This window comes from Schistocerca americana, chromosome 11, assembly GCF_021461395.2.
Source record: "Schistocerca americana isolate TAMUIC-IGC-003095 chromosome 11, iqSchAmer2.1, whole genome shotgun sequence".
Classification (NCBI taxonomy): domain Eukaryota; kingdom Metazoa; phylum Arthropoda; class Insecta; order Orthoptera; family Acrididae; genus Schistocerca; species Schistocerca americana.
The window spans coordinates 138,327,688-138,352,497 of NC_060129.1; the positions used below are offsets into that span (position 1 = coordinate 138,327,688).

Consider the following 24,810-nt stretch of genomic DNA (forward strand, 5'->3'; position numbering starts at 1 on the left):
GTAGTTTGTTCTGTAAGAGAAGCAAGGGAGGTGTTTAGGAGTCTAATGATTTTAGGTGGTTGTTCAATTCTCTTTATTTGAAGGTGAGCTGCCAAGAAGGCTGCAGATGGTGTGAGGATGATGTGGTGTGAGCACTGCTACAAATGTGACATTACAATTAAACAGGAAAAATACTTGTGCAGTGCACGCAGAGAAGTGAATTCAGTGTGAGGTCGCAAGTGAAGATACATTCTAACTGAACAGCTTATATGGCAATAATATGAGAATGGTGCAGTTCGCAGTGATGTAATGTAGCAACATAGACACTGCTAGCAAATGGTTTGCAGTAATTAGGTAATGTAGGAGACTGGTGCAAAGAACTAACATTAACGCACAACAACCGGTATTCTCGCATTTGTGTCTTGGAAGAGATTGGGTGTTTACATTTCGAAATACAGGCGGTTGTGAAAGACATCAGCTGTATTCTTGTAAGCTCCTTGAATACTGTATATGGGACAAGAAATATGAGAGGGAGAGAGAAGTGGAGTTTATAAATGATGGAGTATTTGTCAATTGTTGCTGAGCTTTTGCAGAAATTGCTTGTGAAATGTTTTACAGAGTGAATTCTCAAAAGGAATGTTTGTCACGTTGGTTTACAGGTATCTCCTGTTGTTGCAGTAGGTGTGGTGTTACTGGAGTAATTGTGTGGACTGCAAAAGGTAGAAATGAATAGAGAAAGCTATCTTTTTTTTTCAATTTTTTATTTTAATATCCTGTACAATGAAGTACTACTAGCACGTATTAATGCTGTGTTAGCATCTCGACGAGTTGCGGCCGGTTGCACAGCCTGGCGAGGTCCAGGGGGGTCCTCCCGTCATTAGCCCTCACCCCCCTGTCGGCTCCGGCCTGCAGCAACGCAGCCGCCGCTTCTGTGTGGCCATTCCATGCCGCCCAGTGCAGCGGCGTCTGCCCACACTGATTCCTGGCGTTGGGGTCGGACGCCGCAGAGAGCAGCAGCCGCACCACAGCCGCGTCGCCTCTCAGTGCAGCCCAGTGCAGGGCGGTCCACCCGCCCCCGTCCCTCGCCCCCACGTCCGCCCCAGCCGCGAGCAACGCCCGCACCTCCTCCACCGCCCCCTCGTCAGCCGCCTCTATCAGCCTCCTCCCTCGCTCCTCCTCAGAAAGGCTCCTGCACAAAACATCGACACACTTACTCTCTACTATTGAGACACGCACACCAAATGAAAGAAACCAACAGCCGCAAAACTGCCAACAATTCTGAATACACTTCTTCCGAGCGACAAGTCACAAATCTAGAAACCTCGCTTCTGCGATACGGGTTAACCAGCGTATTACAGACAGATCCACAGCACTAGCCCATAATCAAAAACTTCACCCATCTCCCATTAAAAATAGGTGCACTCCATCCCGTAACAAATACATTTGGCACATTCCCTCATAGTTCACTCCACAGATCCGCCTCCTTTCACCTCGGCATGCAGTTGCTACCCAATCCTTCATCTACATTCAAATAGACCCCTAAAACTACCTTCTCTGGGTACCAATTCCTTCTTTCACTTAGGAAGAAAACACTAGAAACTACACGCATCTGTAAGCACTGAAATACAATTTCCTCACCAGACAGCTAAGTGATTCAGACCAGTAACATGGAAATTTCCTGACATACCGACATAAAATATAAAAGTCACTGCTTCGTATACAATAACTCGGTCGACATATTTCAAATACAACAAGGGCACCGGGTCGACTCTCCCTGACACACACACACACACACACACACACACACACACACACACACACAAACTACCCGCTGCATAATAATCATCACATGTGCTCATATAATCATGCATGCAACAAGAGATACAGCCACTGGAACATTCATTTCCATCTGCTTACAAACTTTGCAACCCACCATATGGTCTGTGGCAGGCGGCATCCTGCACAACTACTATACTCAGTCATGTTAACTTTGTGCAGCTTTTTGCATTTTCTGAAAATTCTGGACACAAAATAAGTTACACACCACTACAGAAGGCGTAAAACTTTACATTTATACTTAAAAAGTTCTAAGTAAACTTAAAGTGTACACCAGCTACGCTGCTTCCGAGTAAAATTTCTCTTTCAGTAGTAGTACAAAGACTTAAACCCTAACTTTAGACCAGTCTCAAAAAAGTACTGTATTTCCTGTATCTAATGCTATGCATAAATTAGATCATGCCAGAAAGAAATCAGGTGCCTGTAACAAATACAAACAGAGTGTTGATTCATTATCGCATGTTCACTTACAAATATCAAAATACTTGTATAGATCTGGCATTGCTGAACTTTAACCAACGTCGCGGGAACCTCTCCCCACAGCTGATGCAAGTTAAAGGCTGATCCCAAGCGAGAGAGCCAGTAAGAAGCTCCAAAGACAAGTGAAATACCAACTAGAAACTACAGACGTAATAAAACTGCTGCATTTAGTACAAAATAATCAATGTAGGTGGAGCAGCAACCATATGAAACAATAGTAGTAACTGGTACATATAAAAAGTTCTCAACTGACTGCAGTCATCTGCTTTATCCGTTCCGCTCCCAAGTAGAGCGAGGGACAAACGACTGCCTGTATGCCTCTGTACGAGCGACAATGCCTCTCACCCTATCTTCACACGCCTCGTCTCAAGTGTACATTGCCAGAACTAGAATTGTTCTGCAGTCAGCGTCAAAAAACAGTTCTCTAAATTTTCTCAACAATTCCTCGAAAAGAATTTCGCCTCCCCTCCAGTGATTCCGATTCGAGTTCCTGAAGCTTCTGCACAATACCTCTGCGTCACTCGAAACTACCGGTAGCAAATCTAGCAGCTCAGCTCTCAGTCCTATAGCTGTCTTCCTTTAATTCTACCTGTTGCCAATACCAAACACTCTAGCAGTACTCGAGAATAGGTCGCACCAGCGGCCTACATGCAGCCTCATCTACAGGTCAACGACACTTTCCTAAAATTTTCCCAACAAACTAAAGTCGACCTCCCGACTTCCCTACCACAGTCCTCTCACGCTCGTTCCATTTCGTATCACTTTGCGAACTTTCGCTCAGACATTTGAGCGACGCCTCTGAGTCTAGCGGAACACCTCTACTGCTGTACCTCAACATTACATGTCTGTTTTTCCTACTCACCTGCATCAACTTACGTTTCTCTACATTTACAGATGGCTGCCATTCGTCACACCAACTAGAAATTTTGTCCAACTCGCCTTGTGTCCTCCTACACTCACTCAACGACGACATCTTACTGTACACCAGGGGACAGTCAGCAAACAGCTGCAGATACCTGTCCACCAGATCATTTATGTATACAGACAGTAACAGCGGCCCCACCACCCTTTTCTGGAGCACTCCTGCCTCTGGCGAACACTCGCCACTGAGGACAACATACTGGGTTCTGTCACTTAAGAGCTGAGGTCCACTCACATACATGGGAACGTATTCCACACGTTTCTATCTCCTTCAACAGTCGACAGTAATCAACCGTGTGAAATGCTCTGTGGACACGTACGAATATGTTATTCAGAGATGATAGACAAGCGCACCACATCACAGGAAAATCTGCACAATGCAAAGAATTGCGATCTTTGGGGTAAAAATGGCTCAGTCACCTCTATTGCAATCACGGATTGTATTAAAGAGTCGGCACAGAGAGAACTGGGGGCTAATGTTGCCAGTCTCAAAAAGAAAGGATTGTAGTTTACACACAAGTCAGCCTTGCCGCTATTGGACGCATCAGAAAGGCGACCGAAAATAAACCACGCGGTTTGCCAAAGCCGCCAAGAAAGTGCACTACGAAATTTGGAGTATAAATCCATCATTGCAAGGAGTTTCTCAAAATAGGTAATTTGATCAACCATAGGGACTTTTGTATGGCTAAAAACTAGTGCTGACATTACACAAATTAGTTGTTGCCGTAAAAACAAAAAAAATTACTCGTATCACAAGAATGGTTGCGCTTCAATCCACCCAATCAAGGGGAACTTTTACCTCTTAGAGGAAACACAATGGAAGACCAAGTCTTTAGTTGTCCGGTATAATTGCACCACATTTCGTTTATAATCGCTTTGGAATATATCCATCCATTTAGGAGGGAATTGTAGATGAAAATGCCTTTAGATGAACAGCTATTCGGTACTGATGTATATTCATAATTTATGTAGCAACCTTGGCTTTTGATTTCTGTGCCTGTGTTGATGTAATTTACTCCACAATGTTGTGTTTCGGGAGATGGCTATCGTCTGCTGTCTCGCAGTGGTGCCAACTCATTTACCCAAAAATGAACGCTGCCCGGATGGGTCTGCACAGTGCGTCGCCACCGATTTAAGGCGCGCGCCGCGGAATCGCCGGCACGGCATTTCGGAACCGAGGCATATAGGAGAAGCAGACAGGTCATTCCGGCCCCAAGCGAGTAAAAAACACTCAGACGCCCTCGCGCGCCTTGACGTCACGGAGAGGAGAGGAGAGGAGAGGAGGCTGCAGCGCCGAGCATTCAGTTTTGAGACAGCCACGAGCAAGGCTCGCTGTAAGTGTGCCGTGGCACATTGCTTTAACAGTGCTCGGACGACGACTGACGCTACTTATCACGTGTTTCCCAAGGATGAGCACTTGCGACGTGAATGGATGGTTCGGTGCAAATGCAAGGACAAGGTGAATGCGGAAACTGCACGTGTGTGGTCAGCTCCTTATCGGCCAGAAGATTATGAACTGGATCTGAGAAATGAGCTTCTAGGGTTACCTTCAAGAAAGAAGTTATTACCAGCAGCAATCCTCTGCATAAACATTCCGAACTGGCGTGGACAAGAAATTGTGGAAAGCGGTGATGCAAACGAAAAGGTAAGACGTCTGCACATACACAACACTCAATAATTGAAACTGAAAAATTACCGTAATAAAAACGAATTCACATAAATGCGATGCTTTTTGACGCATTACTATATTGCTTTACGGGAGTGAATGACTCGCTATATTGTACAGGCAATAAATAATGTTGCTCAAGTGTATTTGCTTTTCCTCCTGGATATAATAGCTACATTTGTCTTAGAAATAGCCGTTTCTTTAAGTATTCTCGATATGTTGACTATTTTAAAGCTAGTATATAGTTCAAATGACAAAATCAGCATATTTCGCGTAATTTGTTTACATTTACTTCTGTAACAATAGCTGATGCTAACCAGTTGACTTCGCAGCGTAGTGGTGTGGTTTCTGACTCCCATCTTGGAGGTTAAGGGTTCGTATACCTGTATTTCCTCTTACATTGTATTTTTACATTTTATCAAACTGGGCTATTGCAGCCGCTTATGCCACTCATATTTAATCGCTTTTGTCAATTGATCTGATTTTTAGTGAGAAATTAATGCAGTTGCATAGTAATTTTTAGGAGTAAAAAAATGGAAATGTCGTGTGGCTAGGGCCTCCCGTCGGGTAGACCGTTCGCCTGGTGCAGGTCTTTCGATTTGACGCCACTTCGGCGACCTGCGCGTCGATGGGGATGAAATGATGATGATTAGGACAACGCAACACCCAGTCCCTGAGCGGAGAAAATCTCCGACCCAGCTGGGAATCGAACCCGGGACCTTAGGATTAACAGTCTGTCACGCTGACCACTCAGCTACCGGGGCGGACATTTTTAGGAGTAGTAGGCCTACTCTGTAAATAATTTTACGAATAATAAAATTAAAATTAAATTTATGCTTTAGAGATCCGGAAGACGTGCACAATGCTGTGGAGTAAGAAGTTTGCAAAAGCTATCTCTGACAGCTTTAGAAACTGTGCCACCGAAAGAAAGAAAGTCGACCGAACCGCATGTACAGACTGCGTTCATGAACCCACTGAAGTAGTGAATAAGGATTTGGAAATTAAGGAACTGAGGGCCGAGACTGAACTTTTAAAAAAACTGAATGCACAGAAAGAAGCGGCACTAAAAAATGTGATGCAGCCTTACAAAGTAAATCGAACTATCTCCGACGTGTTCTTTCGTCGAAGCGGGCAGAAAAGTCATCTGACGTGAAAGCAAAAGTCGTATTGCACAAAAGTGTAAATAGTGTATTGTCAAAGTGTTTTACACCGGCACAAATAAGATGTCTATTAAATGAAAATAAAAGGGCAAAGTGGAATTCGGAGGACATTGCCCATTCATTAACTTTAAGAGCTCTGTCACCTAAACCATACACTTATTTGCTAAAGCGAGAATTTCCTTTGCCTTGCAGGGCAACCCTTCAGAAACGGACGAAGGAATTTAAATGCAGAGCGGGTATTCTTTAAGATATCCTGTGTTCATTGAATGAGGGGTCAGCCAGACGAGTGTCTCTCGCACCTCGTATTTACATTAATGCCACCCTTACCATCTCAGACTCCACTGGGAATTCCTGAGGACGTGATTTTGAACGTGGCTCAAAATTTTGTCTTTCTGCGCTGCAGTGCATGGCAAACGATTCTGAAAATGTGCGCTCGCTTCATCAGGTAGAATACTAACGGTATTGAATTACCAATGTATGATTTGGCACGATATGAAATTATACTGTGGGACCTTACTTCTTCCACGGGGTGATTAAATGGAAATACTATGCACATATTCTTACTAACATCGAGCCTATTCTTCTGGAGGTAGTTCCGTGGACAACCAACAGTGTATGTGGATCGAACACGACCACTGCCCAGACTCTTCGCCTGCTCCAAAGCGACCAATGAATGGAAAGTTTCCTGGCCGTTGTATGGGACGGAATGCTGCAGTACAAAGGCCAGCCAGGTGCCCTGATATGACTCAAATGGATTTCTTTCTACGGGGAGCACTGAAAGATAGAGTCTGTCATGAACCGCAGGTATGTCAGATGATACGCGCCAGACCACACGACAACGTATCATCCAATGTAGCTTGTCCAGTACATCTCTCTCGCTCAAACAGCGATTCCAAATGTGTCCAGCAGTCGATGGTGTGCTATTTCATCATATTGTTCATTAAAATGTGAAACCACACTTCACTAAGGAAAGTATTTAGTTTGTGGATGACAAGGCATCAGTTGTTTTGAATAAATGTCTAGCTTATTTAAAATCTATTCCGTCTACGTACAATTTCGAGTAGTTTCTGATTTCTAATTGACAGCAGGCCTTTTGCGCTGTAGAACCACCCGGGTGCTTCCAGGTAGGGACAGGCTGAGCTGACAGAAGGTCATGGGATAGCGATATCTACACATACAGATGGCAGCAGTATCGCGTATGCAAGGTATAAAAGGGCGGCGGGTTGGCGCCGCTGTCACCTCTACTGAGGTGGCTCCTGGGAAAGGCTTTCCGACGTCTTGATGGCCGCACGACGGGTTTTAACAGACGTCGATTGCGGAATGATAGAGCTTGCCTATGACTTGATATTTTTAAAATGTACAGTATCCGATGTATCGACATAAAATACAATACCGTTATCTGCTCCCCATGTATCGAGGAAAGTATGGATATATCAGCGCCAAATCATCAACGTGCCTGCCTATAAAAATATGGGCTGCACGTTGTAAGTACACTGCCGGTTTTAGAGCTGTTCGTTGGAGTATTGATTTATTATTGGATACTCTGTACATCAACAAGCTATCCCCCTCAGAGCAAGAACTGAAAGGAAAACGACGGATGTTCACGCCTCCCGACAACCACCGTGCAAGCTGCGGTAACTGCATGTAAGTGGCACACTGAAAAGTGCCTCGTGGGTCCATCGTCCGGTATCGTCACGTATCGGATTTGTCCGCAACACTTCACGTCGACTTCCCTGCTTTTTCATTTCTGCAAACGCCAGCGACCCTGCAGCTGTAGCGCCAGAACTGGGTCGTGAATCTAAACGTTTGCCGTTTCTGTTGGTAGCTCTGGGCGCCGATTACGCCAGCAGTTCCCCGAGTCCACTGCAGCGACCAGTTTTGTCGTTTAGATTTTTGTTCATTTTCAACGTCTGTTTTTGAAGAATGTCGATGTGAAGAAAGAGCACACTAGTTCCGATAAAAATTGTGTAACGCAACTGGTGTCCTGTTTCTTCGCATTTGATATTCCATTCAAACCGCCCCTCCCCCCGGGGCAATGGGTGTCACATATACTTGCCTCACATAGTCAAAATTTAACACTGGACCTGATGAAAGTTCAAAAAGCGACAACACTCCTTTACACAGTGAAAGTAAAATTGTGCCTCAGTACAAATTCAAAAAAGCAACTTCAATATTTTCCGAAAACTGTGAAAAAAATCTAAATTAGAGAGACTGTCTTTAGTTGCCGTGGCGAGAAGACTTATTTCTAGTGATGCAGAATGTTGTCTGAATAATAAACCACTGGCCATTAAAATTGCTAAACCACGAAGATGAAGTGCTACAGACGCGACATTTAACCGACAGGAAGAAGATGCTGTGACATGCAAATGATTAGCTTTTCAGAGCATTGACACAAGGCTGGCGCCGGTGGAGACACCTACAACGTGCTGACATGAGGAAAGTTTCCAACCTATTTCTCGTACACAAACAGCAGTAGACTGGCGTTGCCTGGTGAAACGTTGTTGTGATGCCTCGTCTAAGGAGGAGAAATGCGTACCATCACGTTTTCCACTTTGATAAAGGTCGGATTGCAGCCTATCGCGATTGCGGTTTATCGTATCGCGACATTGCTGCTCGCGTTGGTCGAGATCCAATGACTGTTAGCAGAATATGGAGTCGGTGGATTCAGGAGGGTAATACGGAAGGCCGTGCTGGGTCCCAACGGCCTCGTATCACTAGCAGTCGACATGACAGGCATCTTGTCCGCACGGCTGTAACGAACGGATCGTGCAGCCACGTCTCCATCCTTGAGTCAACAGATGGGGACGTTTGCAACACAACAACCATCTGCACGAACAGTTCGACGACGTTTCCAGCAGCACGGACTATCAGCTCGGAGACATGGCTGCCGTTACCCTTGACGCTGCATCACAAAATGGCTCTGAGCACTATGGGACTTAACTTCTGAGGTCATCAGTCGCCTAGAACTTACAACTAAGTATACCTAACTAACCTAAGGACATCACACACATCCATACCCGAGGCAGGATTCGAACCTGCGACCGTAGCAGTCGCTCGGCTCCAGACTGTAGCGCCTAGAACCGCACGGCCACCGCGGCCGGCGTGTTTGCATCCCAAACATTTCCCCACTTCTTACCTTTCCAAGTCTTGCATGTCATCCTGGCGTTCTATTTTTTTCTGCTTTGTTTCACATTCTCTACGGAGCATACGGATTTTGATATCAGCATGTGCTGCATTATTAATACTATTATCCTGGACACTAAGTATACAATTCGACACTGTCGATGTTTTCAGTGTGCATGTAGCACATGTAGGTGTGTGTCGTCTTATATGTAGCGTTTTTAAAATTTTTTTACTTGTAGGTATGTACTTCCTGTGCTAAATTACGCGTTATTACCCGCATGATTTGTATGCACGAAAATTGAAAAATTTCTGTTTGTTGCCTGCCCCTGATATAATTTCAACACTAATTCTCTCTGTCTTCCATGACTGCGAGTTGAAATGGGTGTGCTTCTGTTGGCTGCCTGAGGTGCAGGAAGGTTTTAAATGTTCAGTGGATTCCAAAGTCAATCAAATCTGCAGCTGATTATCTTGGTCAATCAAAGCAGAAAGTACTTGAATCTCTATACAGGAGGGAATCAACATCTACATCTACATGTTTACTCTGCAATTCACACTGAAGTGCCTGGCAGAGGGTTCGATGAACCTGTTTCATACTATTTCTCTACCATTCCACTCTCAAATGGCGCGTAGGAAAAAGGAACACCTCAATCTTTCCATTGGAGGTCTGATTTCTCTTGTTTTATTATGTTGATCATTTCGCCCTACATAGGTGGATGTCAACAAAATATTTTCCATCGGAAGAGAAAGCTGGCAACTGAAATTTCGTAAACAGATCTCGCCGCAAAGAGGACAGCCTTTGTTTCAGCGACTGCCACACCAACTCGCGTATCATATCAGTGACACTCTCACCCATATTGCGCGATAACGCGAAACGAACTGCCCTTCTTTGCACTTTTTAGCTGTCCTCCGCCAATCGTACCTGGTAAGGATCCCACACCGTGCAGTAATATTCCAGCAGAGGACGTACTAGTGTAATGTAGGCTCTCTTTGGTAGGTTTGTCGCACCTTATAAGTTTCTGCCAACAAAGCGCAGTCTTTGTTTCGCCTTCCCCACAATATTATCTGTGTGATCTTTCCAATTTAAGTTGCTCGTAATTGTAATTCCTAGGTATTTAGTCGAATTGACAGCCCTTAAATTTGTGCGATTTATCGTATACCCAAAATTTGGCGGATTCCTCTTAGTACCCATGTCGATGACCTCGCACTTTTCTTTGTTTGGTGCAAACTGACACTTCCCGCATCATACAGAAATTCTCTCTAGATCATTTTGTAATTGGAATTGATCGTCTGATGATTTTACTAGACGGTAAATTACAGCGTCATCTGCAAACAATCTAAGTGGGCAGCTCAGATTATCACCTAGATCATTTATGTAAATAAGGAACAGAAGAGGGCCTATGACACTACCTTGCGGAACGCCGTATATGACTTCTATTCTACTCGATGATTTGCTGTCTATCAGAATGAACTGTGACATCTCTGCGAGGAAATCAAGAATCCAGTCACACAACAGAGACGATACTTCATACGTATCAAATTTGATTAATACTGTATGTATACATGGACAAGAAAAAAATTCCCGGATTTCCCGCTTAAAAATACACTTTCTCCCGCGTGAAAACACTTTTTCCGTCTTAAGTGACAGTATATTTTCCCTCGGAAGTGCAAAACTTATCAATCCTTTGAATGGTTATGGTTTTGGACATGGGCGTAGAATTTCCCGGCACTTTAGAAAACGAAACTCAGGGAAAAAGTCACATTTTGGAAATATCTTTGATGTGCAGCAACATGTACATTGCACACATTGGAATTCCACCAAACACCGCATGTTACTTTCCGAATCACTGAAATCGAGATTGCGATGCGCTTTTGTAAGCCAGCCACAGCTCATGTCACGTGATCTCGCCAGCTCATGACAGCGAGTATTCAGAGCATAGGGCGCGTGACGTATTCAGCCAATAGCAACATCCCTGCTAAGCAGCGGTAACACACGAGTTAACGGCTTACATTAACATACATAGTGTTGCTACAAGAGAAGCAAAGCTTCCACATATAATATTGGTCACTAAGGTTAATAAGCTGCAAGAGAAGCTAATCTTTCGAGATAATGTTGATTTTTTGCGCGTGTTACACTTTAAGACACATCACACAAATGTGGCAGTAAAATTGTTAATAATGACATAAATGTCTGATCTCCAGGGTTCGAAATTCTTCTACATGGTTTGTCATTAAAGAGTTGATTTTTAAATGGAGTCAAACACTCCGCGATTTAAGAATTCCATGGTACATCCTCGCGCATAGTCCAACTTACGTTAAAAGATATTTACTTTGAAATTAACGCTTTTCAAACCAACATTCGCAATATTTTTCCACGACCTGCTGGAAACAGGTTCGTTCCAGCAGCTGCCGGAGAGCGCCAGGTAAGAGGCGCCCCGAGCTTCCGCAGCTAACATGACGTAGGAAGCCCGTATGTACGTACGTGTAAAACATTAAAAGATCTTACATTACGTTGTAAAAGCAGTAAGACGTCACAGGGTACTCCAAGAGATCAGAATTTCGTGAACCATACTAAAATGTGCACATTTAAACTGCTACTTAAAGCGCACATTCGTATGTCCAGATTCAGATGTAAATTTTCTTGGAGTACCAGTGCTGCATTATCTCATGTTTGGTTCATTATTATGGAATAATGCCATACGTGCTAGAAGATGAAAACTTGCACTTGAAATGCAGCGACCAGTTGAAACTAGCCAGTACTGTGGAATTAAAAATTTCGTTTCAAATACATTGGATGCCTCTGCAGAAAAGGTTAATAAAGGCCAAATTTCTTTAGCAAACAGACAAAAATAACTTCATTGTTCTGCAAGGCGATTGGTGCTTGATGTCAGAAACGTGGAAACAAAATAAAATCTGAAACTAATAATGTATATCAGCCTTCAGTAATTATGTGAATGTATTTTAATTCACTTGATACCTCCCGGCCAAAGATATCCGTTTTGCTTTCATGTGACGCGAGAGTAAACGAAGGAGAAACAGGAAAACCACTGAACGTCAACACGGGCCACGTGGTGACTGCCCACTGTAGTTCAGACTTCTCTGCGCATCAGCCTCGCATCTACGATATTTGCGAACCGGTCAACACCAAAAAAATCGAATTTTCAAAAGTACCCTAGGGCATCTTGTAAAACACATCATTCTGAAAAATTTGAAACAAAAACATACGTGTTCGAGAAAATATAAGACATGTTATATGGTCTGAAGTGTGCCGAACCGCAGTGCCACGCCTCTTCATACAGCATTCTCCTATCGCACGTCACTGTATTTCACTCTGTGGAATTGAAACGGGTATATTTTGTAAGCGATGACAAACTATATTCAGGACTGTGGAAATAGAAATGTCCTGTGGTGCCTCTCCTGCTCCCAGTCAGCCAGTTTGACAGCCTGCCCCTCTTTATTTTTTTAAAAAAACTCGCCATTAATAGTGGATGGGATTATTTGTAATCGGGAGAACAAGAACTCTTCAGAAAATTTGGACTCTTTATTGCCTAATAGCTAATAACTTCCTGTTTTGTGTGACAAAAGTAAAATATAGGATGCATAAAACCAATATAGACAAGAGACAAGCAAGAAAGTACACATTTCAATACTTACCTCCTAGCATTTTTTCTCTCTAATCTGGCTACAGCTTTAAATGGCGTGCTTTGCTTTCTGCACAAGAATCTATTACCTCACCAAAGTTCGCCAAACTTTTTGCTGCATGAAAAATCGAAATTTCGTTATCTAATACTGAAAAAGCTGTTAATACAAATTATACCCAAGATTGGTGTTTTCTGGATCTGATCACGTCTATTTTGTCGCTGGATGCTAAATAAAACAAAACAGACCTTTCTAATATTGTAGCAAATTTTGTAACACACACACCAAATTATCGAGACTGTTTTGACACAAATGGTCATTTTTAAAACACGACAGAATATAATTCACTAAGTACCAATATCAAATGCCTATTAGGCCTACAACAAGCAAAAAGCTTTATGTTAGGAAATAGTTTCACATTTTATTCATGCGCACCAGTTTCTCAAGCATGAGATCGGAAAGTAGTATTACGAAATTCTTATATAAATTTGGAATAGTCTCGTCCTTCCATAATTTGTGTGATGTCCCCGTTTATTCTGCTTCCTCGTTCTAACAATCTTGTCATCACCAATTCTGTGGACATTCCTGCTACTGTCAAAATTTTTTCGCAGATTAACTTCAGTAACCCTGCCAGAAACACCGGTTTAGTTACCCCGTGATTGTTCTGCCATTAGGCGTTGTTACAAATTCGTACAAAACGTTTTCTGCGTTACTTCCGGATCACAACTTAAGCGGCTGCTAGCCGGGGACTGTACAACTGGACCTTACTAGTGTAGCAATCTGGGCAGAAAGTTTCTGTCAAAATTTCATTTTCTTGGATACAACGAGAAGATAATACGTAATCTTACCCACTTGTTATTCCTGCAGTCGTTTATTTCCGTTCTGGTAGGCTGAATCTATGGATTTCGCTACGAATTATAAGAAAGCTGATCATTCGAAAACCCAATCAACCACATAATCAGACAGCGACTGGCATTTATCCATTCGGCTTTACTCCGCTCAGCTCGTACGGTCCCATCCCCTTTTGTCTGCAGAAAGATTATTTTCTAGATGCGATTAGGATTCTCCTGACAGACATCACGTACACTACGCACGCATTCAAAAATCAACTTACGATTCATTCAGAAATGAACTTAAAATGTGTTCAGAAACCAACAATGATGCATTTCAAAATCATATAAATGATTGATAGATCAACGTGCGCTGGATGCTAGGCGCTTTGTGAAATAAGTTTTTCCTTGAGAATATGAATTTGGCGCCCCCTTTTCCCGGTACCATCTAGCTGTTTGCTGTGACTGCTTGCACAGCGGACAGCCACATTCCTGTAGCCAGAAGCGGGAGAATCTGCTTCTCAAACGCAACTGAACTGCGCATGCGCATGAGCTCGCTCGTAACTGCTAACACGAATGTAATGTAAACAGTTGTGACTTCACGGTCATCGGAGGGAATTTGTTGTTATGAAGTATTGCACAGCCTTCCCAAAGCCTTTGACACGTTTTGCTGTTGGCAGACGCTTGCATGAGGACTCTGTGTCGTCGTCGTACGTGGCGCATTTCGTTTGCATTTTAAGTTATTTTGGTTTTTTTTTCTCTCGTTAAGTTTCATTGTTGCAGTATTATTCTGCAGTTGCGGGATACAGTAATATCATTTGTTAGAGTAACGGTTCTTGCCAGTCAAAATTACAAAAATTTAACTGAAAACTAAAACAATGAAAAATTCCCATAATTCTAAAAAATTCCCGGGTTTTTCCTGGTTTTCTCCCGGATGAAAAAGTTCCCGGGTTTTTCCCAGATCTCTCGGTTGTCCCGGGTCGTATACACCCTGTAGAAGATGAAAACGTGCCCTTGAAATGCAGCGAACAGTTGAAACTAGCCAATAGTGTGGAATTGAACACTTTGTTTCAAACAAACTGGCTGCCTCAGCGGAAAAGATCAATAAAAGCCGAATTACTTCAGCAAAGCGACAAAAGTAACTTCATTGTTCTGCAAGATAATTAATGCTTGACTGTCAGAGAGGTGGAAATTGTATTAAAATCTGGAACTAATGACATATTTTAATCTTCCGTAATTGTGTGAACGTATTTTAATTCACTTGATATCTCCCAGCCACAGAAACCACTCTCTTTCATTTGACATGACAGCAGTGAACAAAGAGGAAACAGCAAAGTCACTAAATGTGAACACAGATAACCCCCCGCCCCCCCCCCCGTCCCTCGAGCGCTTGAGATAGGGCGTCAAAAAAAACTTTTCAAAAAATGTTCATTTTGTAGAGCACTTCTTCCTGAAGAGTCCTATGCATAAAACATGTAACTTCGAACGAAGAAGTTTAAGACGCGTTATTTGGTCTTAAGTGTGCTGAAGTGCAGTGCCACGCCTCTTCACACAGCGTTCTCTTACTGCACTGCACATCACTGCACTTCGCACTGTGGGACTCAAATGTGTATTTTGTAACGGATGCCATCGAAGTACATTCAGGACAGCGGAAATTAAAATGTCCTTTGATTTTAGAGGAAATAACGTCACAATTAATACTGGATGGAATTATTTGTAACCGGAAGAAGAAGAAGAAGAACTCTTCAGAAAATTTGGATTCTTTATTGCCTAATTGCTAATAACTTTCTGTTCTGTGTGACATAAAATGAAATACAGGATACACAAAACCAGGTAAGACAAGAGATAAGCAAGACAGTACATATTTCTTCAATCCGTGCGTTCTTTTCTCACTAATCTCGCTCTAGCTTTACACGCCGTGCTTTCCTTTCTGCGAAAGAATCTGTTACCTCATCAAAATTCGTCAAATGTTTTGCTACAAGAAAAATCGAAGTGTTGTCTAATACTCTTCCTCGTTCTAACAAAAGCTTCTCATCCCTAATTCTGTAACTATTCCTATCATTGTCAAAGCTCATTCTCCAGTTAACTCTACTAACTCTGCCAGAATCACCGGTTTAGTAATTATCCAGCGATTATTCTCCGGTTAGGCGTTATTACGTGTTCGTACAACGCGTTTTCTGCGCTACTCCCAGAATGGAACTTAAGCGGCTGCTAACCAGGAAATGTACAACTTGCCCTCTCTAGTGTAGCGACCTGGTCAAAAACTTTGTCGAACTTTCATTTTCTTTGATACAGCGACAAGATAATACGTTAATATTTCGTATCTGGATAATACGTTAATATTTCGTATCTGTTATTCCTGTCGGTCGTTCATTTCCACTCTGGTAGTCTGAATCTATGGACGTAGCTATTCGCTCATCATCTGCATACCAGTCAGTCACACACACACACACTACATTCACCCGTGCGGCTTTATTCCACTCAGCTCGTGTAGCCCCGTCCCCTTTTGTCTGCAGGAAAGTTTATTTCCAGATGCGACGAGGATTCCCCTGGCAGGTACATCACGTACACTATGCACGCATTCAAAAATCAACTTACGATTCATTCAGAAATCAACTTAGAATGTGATCAAAAATGTTCAAAAAGCAACAGGGATGAGCTTCAAACTCTTTTGAATAATCGATAGACCAATGTGCTCTAGATGCTACGTGCTTTGTGAAACAAGGTTATTTTTCCTGAACAATACGAACAATACGTAACTACAGTTGAGTGACTGAACTGAACGTAATTCTCACTGCAAATACAGAAAACGAGAAATCTTCTGCGTATGTGCTCAATCTTCAAAATATCATAGCCAAAAAATTGAGAAAGGAGTAATGTTTAATGGCAACTGTAACCTCTATCCAAAAACTGAAGGAATCTGTATTTTATTTTATTTACTATATCGGCTGGTTAATGCCAAAGTAAGCAGTACTCTGAGGGTAAGACTTGGGCACGTGTGGCAACAACTCACCGGAAGCGACAGACGGCTGCGTCATCAGGTGGAGGGGTGTGTCGGGCAGACGTGGGAGGCGCAGCTGCAGCAGGAGACCGGCTGTGGCCGCTGTGGGGTTGACTGTCAGAGTTGGGGGTGGACCCGCCCCCTGTGGCGGTCGGCGAGCTGCACAGAGAAACACTGTGTGGGCGGGCGTGTTCACACAGGGGCTCACTGCAGGCGGTACAGCTGAGGGACTGTCCACCGGGGCAACAGAACACTCAGTGCCAACAACACCAGCCCCTCACTTAACCTGACTGTGCCACCAATTAACTGATCTTTTTCTGCACTACTTCTGCTACATTCCCCATTGGCGTAGCCTAAGATGCAAAACAACAAATTGTTCACAATGAAGCATAAACCAAACCCCAAACATAAGGGCCAACAATTTTGCTGCCCTCACAGAACAACTATCAGACAGAATTTAGAAGCAGTTACAGTCAACTGGCTGCTACTTTTGGTTGTGAGGTAATTTGAAAACTGATATATGGATGCTGAATTATATCACTGGAGGAAGAGAGAGAGAGAGAGAGAGAGAGAGAGAGAGAGAGAGAGAGAGAGAGAGAGAGAGAGATCCAGCGATAGAGAAACAAACTGATAAGTTGGGGTATCAACTTACTGTTGAAACAATATGGTCATGGATATGCAGGCGCTGTTTGATGTGAAGCCCGAGGGAATGAAGAAGATGGACAAGAATTACAAGAGCTATGCTATAAAAGTTATCAAGAGTATATTCAAAATCTGCATTTGAGTAAAGCAAATAGAACTGTATATATGCATGTAATGTCTCCACAATTCGATTCATTGAAAAGACAGCAGTGGTGATGTGTTTCTTAAACAACAATTTTCATGTTGAGCAGTTTGCAGTAGAGGCCACCATTAAAAGAAAAAATATGGGTTACGCAGTGTATGCAATTTTATCTGATGGACAATGTTTACAACTTGTGAAGTAACCTGTAGTCTATTGAATATGGATTTTTTTTTTTAAATTGGAAAGGAAACAAAATAGACTTGTATGGAGCATATGTATCCGAGAGACAGAGGCAACAAATGATAGCTGGATGGAAACGTCACATCAATACTGACGTTGTGGGAGATATGTCGTACACCTGTAGGTGGACAGCGAATATAATCTGCTGTATCCCAGTAGCGGAAAACCTCATAGGATTCCGTGGACGACATCTGGTAACGCCACATGGAACTTCAAAAAAGACAGGGGGGGGGGCAGAGATTTCCTGTCTCCTTTGTAAAAGGGAATGCACGGAAAAAATTCGGGGCGATAGTTGAACAGAGACGAGAAGGAAATGTGATTGTAAGGCACAGCCTTGAGTGTGACAATGATACTGTGCTGGCTGGAGTATTCTCTTCTTGTTTGCCCCCAGTGTGCATGAGTAGCCGCAGTGCTCATAGCTCCTGCTTGACTGGATATCTCAGGGAGTCACACCCTGCTCTTTGGGGCCAGTCACCCATGGGTAGCGTCTCTTTTCGTAATCAGGAAAGTCCTCAGTCCTAGGTTTGAACCTCACCATCACTTGAATTTTGAATACGAATCATCAGCATTGGTGTCTGAAGACTTTTCCAGCATCAGGTGTCACCCTCTTTCAGCCAACAGCCTTTCCAAAGAGGGCGGAGAGGCCGACAGAGGTTCAAGGCACTCTCTTTCCCTTGAGGTCTGAAACTGCTCCTAAATGAGGAAGAATTGGCAATGATCAACAACGTGAGGATACAGAAGGCAATGTAAACCACTGCTTAAAGATATATAACGTCCGTCAATGAGGCATGTGATTCAGTAAGTCTGTGCTGTACAGACTCTCCATTGGCAAGACTAGTCCCCCATTCAAACCTCCAGGCGAGGAGGCACAAGGGGGAGGTGACCATGGGAGAAAAGTTGACTAATCAACAAAAGGATAACGTTCTACGAGTCGTCATGTGGAAAGTAAGCAATTTGTATGTGGTTGAGAAGCTAGAAAATAAGAAAAAGGAAATGCTGAGGACGTATCTAGCTGTAGTGGGCGTCAGTGACGCGTAAAGGAAAGACAAGTAAAGGAAAGGAAAGGATTTCTGGTCGTATGAGAATAGGGTAGTAGCAACAGCAGCAGATAACAGGAGTAGGATTCAGTATCAATAGAAAGGCAGGGCAGAAAGTGAGATACTGTGAACGGATGAATATAAATGTTCTCGTGAGAATCTAAAGCAAACCAACAACATCCATAGTTCAGGTATACATGATGACGTCGCAAGTTAAAGGTGAAGAGAGAGAAAGTATGAGCATATTGAACAGGTAATTCGGTACATATGTGATAGTCATGGAGGGATTGAAACGCAACCGTAGGCGAAGGAGTAGAAGAAACGGTTACACGAGAATATGTACTTGATAATAGGAATAGGAGAGAAGTAAGGCTAGTTAAGTTCAATAGTAAATTTATCCTAGTAATAGCTGGTATAGTCTATTCAAGAATCTTGAGACAAGGGGGTATACTTGAAAAAGGACCGAAACATGGGAGGTTTAAAGTCAGACTTTGAAATCAGATACTTGACTGTAAAGCGTACCCAGGAGTAGATATAGACTCATAACAATTTAGCAATGATGAAGAGTAGGCTGAATTTTACGAGACTCGTCAGGAGCAATCGATGTACAAAGAAGTGGAATACAGTAGTACTAAGGAAAGAAGAGATGAGATTTATGTTCTCTGAGGCTACAGATACTGCGATAATTAACAGCTCAATAGTTGGAAAGAAAAACGTAGGTACAAAGAAGCTAACTGCGAAGAAACCATAGGAAACATAAGAAATCCTTCAGTTGATCAATCAAAGACAGAAGTTCAAAAATATTCAGGAATATCAGTAATTGAGAAGTATGTCACTTAAGGATGAAATGAATAGGAAGTGCAGAGAAGCTAACGTGAAATGGCTGCACGAAAAATGTGAAGAAATCAAAGAAGAAATTATTCTTGGGACAACTGACGCAGCATACAGAAAATTCAAAGCAATCTTCCACGGAACTAAAAGCAAGCTTGGTAACATTAAGAGCACAATGGGAATTCCAGTGTTAAATACAGAGGCGAGATCGGATAGTTGGAAAGAGTACACTGAAGGCCTCTCTGATTGAAACAACTTGTCTGATGGCGTGACAGAAGAACAAACAGGAGTCGGTATGGAAAATATTGGTGATTAGAATCAGATTTAAAAAGCGCTTTGGAAAATTTAAGATCAAAGAAGGCAAAAGGTATAGACAACATTCAATCAGAAGTTCTAAAATCATTGGAGGAGGTGGCAAAAGGTCTATTCTCTCTGTTGTGTAGAATGTATGAGTCTGGCAATATACAATCTGACTTTAGAGAGGAATATAATCTGCACGATTTGGAAGACTGCAAGAGCAGAGAAGTGTGAGAATTATCGCACAATCAGCTTAACAGCTCAAGCAACCCAGTTGCTAAGAAGGATAATACACAGGAGAACGGAAAAGAAAATTGACGTTCTTAACGTTCATAGATTTGTGGTCCTGGCGAAAGCGTTCGGCAATATCAAATGTTGCAAGATGTTCGAAATTCTGAGAAAAATACGGGTAAGGCAAAGGAGAAGAGTAATTTGCAATATGTACAAGAGACAAGAAGGTAAATTAACAGTGGAAGACCAAGAGCGAAGTATTCGGGTTAAAAAGGGTGTCAGACAGGGATGTAATCTTTCGCCTCTACTGTTCAATCTCTATACCGAAGAAGCGATGATGGAAATAAAGGAAAGATTGAAGAGTGGAATTAAAATTCAGGGTGAAATGATATAAGATTTGTTGATGACTGATTCCCTCAGTGACTGAAGAAGAATTACAGGGTTTGCTGAATGGAATGAACAGTCTAGTGAGTACAGAACAGGGAATCAGAGTAAATCAGAGAAAGGCGAAATTGATAGAAGCAGTAGAAGTGAAAACAGCGAGAGACTTAGCATCGTGACTGATGATCAGTAATTAGATCAAGTTAAGGTGTTACGCAATGTAGGCAGCAAAGAAACCCATGACGAACAAAGCAAGGACGACGTCAAATTCACACTAGCACTGCCAAAAAGGGAATCGTGCTTACCTGGCTTCTGCTGGTGGCTCACCGAGCATACTGCAGACTTTAATGACTTCTTGTGGGTACTCGAGCACAGCGTCCGCCCAGCCCCGCGTGGCCACCACCTGCAGGTGGTCCTTTATGAAGGCGACGGCAGCCCTGGTGGCGTCCGGGCACGAGTGCCTCACTGCCGTGACGGCCGTCGCCGCTGCGGTCTCGACGGCCAACTGCGAGATCAGCTGCCGCTCGCAGGCAGCCTTCAGGGCCGACAAGCCGTATTTGTCGGCCGCCGAGAGCAGCTGGGCGGCCGTGTCGGGCAGCTGGGGGGCCTGCAGGGTATACGTGTAGGCGACCAGGAGCCTCAGCACCGGGCCCTCCACGTCGTCGATGCTCACCTGGCCGCAGCTGGCCTCCAGCATGTCGTGCGCGAACATCGCTGCGAACACGGGGCTCGCGGCTGCCAACACGGCCCTGTGAGCCGCCACCCTCGTCTCGCCCGCCACCAGCGTCACCAGGGCGCCGTCACCCCCGTCTAGCAGGGCGGCCAGGGCCTCGGTTGTGGTGTTCTGAACCTCCGTAACTGCCGACATGGTGGGTGGTCCTGAAACACAGTGCCACTGAGCAGCCCTCACACTGCACCCTCAACACTTGTACGAGGCGCATGCAGACCTGTATGAAACAGCAGCTGTGAAAGTGTTGTCCACCCTAAATCAATTGCAGCGTCACCAGTTTCCTTCAAATGACAAGCGTCCGTACTGCTTCGTGATTACCTACAGTTAGTAACTACCAGCGCGGTGCTACGATAGACTGCTTTCACCTTCTAAAAATGTTATCGTTCTCAGTCAAAAGATGGCTTATTTTAGCAAAAAAATTGGCAAAGCAACAAACGTCTTTCAGCCCTAAAGTTACAGGACTTATATTTAAATCGAAGCTCGTGGCACCTCTGACAAATATTTTCTTCCTCCTTATCTCAACTTCCTCAGATCCGTGACACCTGATCAGAAGCAATGTACATGTAATGCAGAAGTCAGTTTCCTCGGTGAATGTCTCAGGGTAGGGACGATTAAACTTGACCGGCTACCTTGACCGAGTGGTTCTAGGCGCTTCAATCCGGAACCGCGCGGCTGCTACGGTCGCAGGTTCGAATCCTGCCTCGGGAATGGATGTGTGTGACGTCCTTAGGTTAGTTAGGTTTAAGTAGTTCTAGGTTCTATTGGACTGATGACCTCTGTGGTTAAGTCCCATAGTGCTCAGAGCCATTTGAACCGTTCTGAACCACTGTAAGTCTAAATTCATTAGTAAGTTTAACTCTATTTTTAACAGATTGATATCTGTGTCTTCTTTCTTAAGAAAAAGATTCAGCGCCCACCTCCATCGTAAACAATGCTGCATAATACTATCATAAATCATGTCGCCATTTTATCCGAATGTTGCAAGCTATGGTGTACCCAGGTATTTCCAGGTTGAGCAGTTTAGGAATTAAACTCGTTGTCTCCATTTCCAGGACGTGTGTTGTCGAACTTTCGCACAAATATATATTTATATCTCCTTTTGGCGTGGACGTGTTTGTATAGCATCTTTGCCCCACAGAACGTTCGGATACTTATTAGATGACATACGTCATGGTTAAACCAAAGTAAGCTCTATCACAGCTCCGACATCACTCTTGACTCTCCTGGTCGTATGAGGGGCAAACGACGGAGTCAGTGAAATAGTTCCACACCCTACAGTGTGAACTGGTTTCCGAAATTCAGACAAGTGTGTTTCGCGAGTACGGCGTCCACTTTTTTCGAATCGTCCCGAATTAGCACCTCCATTCCACCAGCGTAAGAGGTCTGCCGGACCGTTACGGTGCCGGGAGAGCGCCTAAGGATTCGTCCGAAGGCTTCTGTCACGCCCGCTCGACGTGGATGGAGACGCCGAGGCAGTGCTGTACAGAGCGTAGCGCCAGAGGTCAGCGCAGGGTCGCAGGCCAACACGTACACTGCAGGCTTCTGGAAGCCATCCGACCAACCCAAGTCTTCCTTCCCCATCCCTCATTAGTTAATTGTACATTTGCTTGCGTTTTATATCGCTTTGCGGTTTTTTTCGCCTCGCCATACCAAGTATGCACTCAATGTTATAGGCTCAAAACTCTTGACACTGGCGTTGTAATCGCAAAATGAACGACTTTTTACTGTTGTTTACAGGTATTGTTACCGTATTTTCCTACATCCAAGTGGTGCTGCATGTAAACGAAGCGGTAAAAGCTGTAAAGCGGTTTACATTTCCATACAGTCTTCGAGCATCGATATGTTCCTCGTCTAAGAATCAGACGTCATTGTCTTATAAATGTTTAATGTATCCTGAGATCAGTGGTGTAGTATTCTACTTTATTGTGACACTCGCAATGCGACTGTAGTTTACACTGAGCTTCCGCAGAGTCTTTCACTCAAACGGTTTTCTGGGTCATCACAAATTTGCCAAGATACTGAGCGGGACCGCGTCTGAATTATTAGTAGACAGAGAGCCATGGTCCCGATCACCTTCAGCATATTTTGGAGACACAATCTTCGTGCGTGTCTGCGCCATATAACCGGCAGAGAAACGTGCGTGAAATGCAAGTAGTGGTCTGGATATGCAGGGCGCGGCGGTGAGACACACTCGACTCACATTCGGGAGGACAGTGGTTCGACCACACACCGTGCAGTGGTCTGCAGCAGGTCTGCAGACGAAGGGCGAATGAGTATGTGGCTGCTTGTCATTTGTGCCTACTGCACGGGTTTTATGTTTGCTGTCCACCCACACAGGTTTTTCTTCATAGAGTTTCTCTCAATCGGAGTGCCGTGATGGTGCCCTGGGAGAGGCATGACCTTTAAGGTAGCCCTACCGGTCTTCATTACCGAATGTTCCACAAATTGCAACAGGTATTTAGCTGTCTGTGTGTCGTTTCCCAGGAAAACAGTGAGGAAGTGGTCTCATTTCGTCCATCATTAAAGTTGTTTACTAGCTTTCCAATGAGTACAACGTGCATTAAACTACTTTTCAATATTTGTACGAGGGCAGTTCAATAAGTAATGCAACACATTTTTTTTCTGGAACAGGGGTTGTTTTATTCAGCATTGAAATACACCAGGTTATTCCCTAATCTTTTAGCTACACAACACTATTTTTCAACGTAATCTCCATTCAATGCTACGGCCTTACGCCACCTTGAAATGAGGGCCTGTATGCCTGCACGGTACCATTCCACTGGTCGATGTCTGAGCCAACGTCGTACTGCATCAATAACTACTTCATCATCCGCGTAGTGCCTCCCACGGATTGCGTCCTTCATTGGGCCAAACATATGGAAATCCGACGGTGCGAGATCGGGGCTGTAGGGTGCATGAGGAAGATCAGTCCACTGAAGTTTTGTGAGCTCCTCTCGGGTGCAAAGACTTGTGTGAGGTCTTGCGTTGTCATGAAGAAGGAGAAGTTCGTTCAGATTTTTGTGCCTACGAACACGCTGAAGTCGTTTCTTCAATTTCTGAAGAGTAGCACAATACACTTCAGAGTTGATCGTTTGACCACGGGGAAGGACATCGAACAGAATAACCCCTTCAGCGTCCCAGAAGACTGTAACCGTGACTTTACCGGCTGAGGGTATGGCTTTAAACTTTTTCTTGGTAGGGGAGTGGGTGTGGCGCCACTCCATTGATTGCCGTTTTGTTTCAGGTTCGAAGTGATGAACCCATGTTCCATCGCCTGTAACAATCTTTGACAAGAAATTGTCACCCTCAGCCACATGACGAGCAAGCAATTCCACACAGATGGTTCTCCTTTGCTCTTTATGGTGTTCCGTTAGACAACGAGGGACCCAGCGGGAACAAACCTTTGAATATCCCAACTGGTGAACAATTGTGACAGCACTACAAACAGAGATGTCAAGTTGAGCACTGAGTTGTTTGATGGTAATCCGTCGATCATCTCGAACGAGTGTGTTCGCACGCTCCGCGATTGCAGGAGTCACAGCTGTGCACGGCCGGCCCGCACGCGGGAGATCAGACAGTCTTGCTTGACCTTGCGGCGATGACGACACACGCTTTGCCCAACGACTCACCGTGCTTTCGTCCACTGC

The 24,810-nt window shown here is 43.9% G+C and overlaps 1 protein-coding gene across 3 annotated transcripts in view; it reads right to left on the minus strand.

The window, feature by feature from the left end:
* Nucleotides 1-758: 758 nt before the first annotated feature.
* The window catches only part of LOC124553605 (BTB/POZ domain and ankyrin repeat-containing protein COCH-like), a 73,816-nt gene continuing 49,764 nt past the window's right edge, over nucleotides 759-24,810 (minus strand). For 2 of the 3 annotated variants that reach the window (XM_047127461.1, XM_047127459.1), the window contains exons 2-4: nucleotides 20,739-21,312; nucleotides 16,645-16,791; nucleotides 759-1,168 (exon numbers count right to left, since the gene is read on the minus strand). In XM_047127461.1, the coding sequence (XP_046983417.1) occupies nucleotides 781-1,168; nucleotides 16,645-16,791; nucleotides 20,739-21,301 (1,098 nt within the window). In that variant the 5' untranslated portion in view covers nucleotides 21,302-21,312 and the 3' untranslated portion in view covers nucleotides 759-780. Of the gene's footprint in view, nucleotides 1,169-16,644; nucleotides 16,792-20,738; nucleotides 22,570-24,810 lie in introns of those variants that run through there. The other variant, XM_047127460.1, reaches the window with a different exon arrangement.